The sequence below is a fragment of the Crocodylus siamensis genome, chromosome 6, assembly GCF_052110815.1.
Source record: "Crocodylus siamensis isolate JL-2025a chromosome 6, ASM5211081v1, whole genome shotgun sequence".
Taxonomy (NCBI): Eukaryota; Metazoa; Chordata; order Crocodylia; family Crocodylidae; genus Crocodylus; species Crocodylus siamensis.
The window spans coordinates 17,151,666-17,153,404 of record NC_143400.1 but is presented as its reverse complement, the minus strand read 5'-3'; the positions used below and the strand labels follow the sequence as shown (position 1 = coordinate 17,153,404).

The 1,739-nt window shown below is 39.6% G+C and overlaps 1 protein-coding gene across 1 annotated transcript; it reads right to left on the bottom strand.

The window, feature by feature from the left end:
- Positions 1–354: 354 nt before the first annotated feature.
- LOC149861317 (olfactory receptor 5BS1-like) lies at positions 355–1,293 on the bottom strand. Its single transcript, XM_090053743.1, has one exon. It carries the CDS (start codon positions 1,291–1,293, stop codon positions 355–357), a length of 939 nt encoding a protein of 312 aa, XP_089909869.1.
- Positions 1,294–1,739: the final 446 nt, after the last annotated feature.

Sequence of the window (1,739 nt, the reverse complement as noted above, 5' to 3'; positions counted from 1 at the left end):
GGCATCCATGATCAGCCACTTTTAATAGTAGAGATGTTTGGTGTAGACTGTATACTGAATTATTGATTGAACTGCCATCAAAATAGGCTATAATTCAAGACGCATTAAGGCTTAACTGAGATACTTTGACTTTGCCTTAAAAATGTTTTAAAGTCTATCTATGTTCCTTCTCTTTCTGTGATATTTTTTACATTCAGTGGCAGATACAACAACCCAGGATATTTTTAGCATAAAAGTCATTGTCAATTGTGTTCTAACATCATCCAGATAGCTGCTTCCCATATGTATGTTCTTTTAAATAGTATTTATTTTAAAATAAAATGTTGAAAATTACTTTTCAAAATCTTGTATTTACTACAACAGTTGAGAACCGGATTTTTTCTTGAAAATTCTCCTCAAGGCTGTTTTCACTTCTTTATTTTTCAGACTATAGATAATGGGGTTTAACATGGGGGTTACAACGCTGTACTGGAGGGAGAAAACCTGATCTAGGATCACGGAAGAAATGGAGCTTGGTTTCATGTACTGAAAAAGAGCTGTTCCATACCATAAAACCACCACGATAAGATGGGAGCTGCATGTGGAGAAGGTTTTTTTCCTACCCTCCGCGGAGCGTATCCTAAAGATGGTAGAGATGATATGGATGTAAGAAATAAATATGATGAGAGAAGTGGAAACACAAATGAAAAGAGCAGAGGAAAGTAGAGTGATTTTGTTGATGAAAGTCTCCATGCATGACAGCATTAGCAGTGGGGGAAGCTCACAGCTAAAATGCATAATTTCATTGGACCCACAAAAGTGCAACTTTAATACCAGAACTGTATTTACCAATGCTTCAATAAAACTCATTGTCCAGGCAACACCCACGAGCTGCCTACACATTTTTTTATTCATAATTCTCACATAATGCAGAGGTTTACATATGGCAGCATACCGGTCGTAAGCCATTATTGAGAGCATGAATGTTTCACCAGTACCTGAGAGAAAGATGAAGAACATCTGGGTAAAACAAGCATTGGTAGAAATTGTTGTCTGCATTGTTAGTAAACTCACCAGCATCTTAGGGACAACGGTTGAGGAATAGCAGAGATCAACAATGGATAGATGAGACAGGAAGAAATACATGGGGGTATGAAGATGAGAATCAATTTGTATCACCAACATGATAACTGCGTTTCCCACTAGAGTGATTAAGGATATCACCAAAAACACAATGGACAGTACAATTTGGAGTTGTGGGTCACTGGTAAGTCCCACGAGAATAAACTCAGTCACAGTGGTTTGGTTTTCCATTCCTAGAGAGTGACCTGTAAGAAAAGCAAAACTTTTGGAATTAACATAATGACTATGAAAGGAATAGCCAAAAGACAGAAATAAGTATGGGCAGACAGGAATACAAGGACCACATGACTTTTTCAAAGCCAGCTGCTGGGCTTGAATAACCCAACTGACAGAGAGAGGCAGGAAATGTCACTGTTTGGAAATTTGGATAATGGTCAAGAACTGGGCACTGTAAAATCTCTGGCTACCTGGGCCATGGACATTTCATCTGATGGCTAGGTCGAGCCTTGTGGGTAGACCCACTGGGTGGACAGTTGTTGCAGAAGGATTTGGCCCTGCTAATGCTTCCTGGCCCACAGAAAAGCCTGCCCTCTCAGGGCAAGGAAGCCTGGAAACATCCATTTTCCCATGCAAGTTGGGTCAACCAAGCATTTCCAACATAAGCTTTTGGGCACAAT

Bases quoted from the DNA above. Each gene is read 5' to 3' on its own strand.
- LOC149861317 (XM_090053743.1), bottom strand. From the start codon at position 1,293: ATGGAAAACCAAACCACTGTGACTGAGTTTATTCTCGTGGGACTTACC.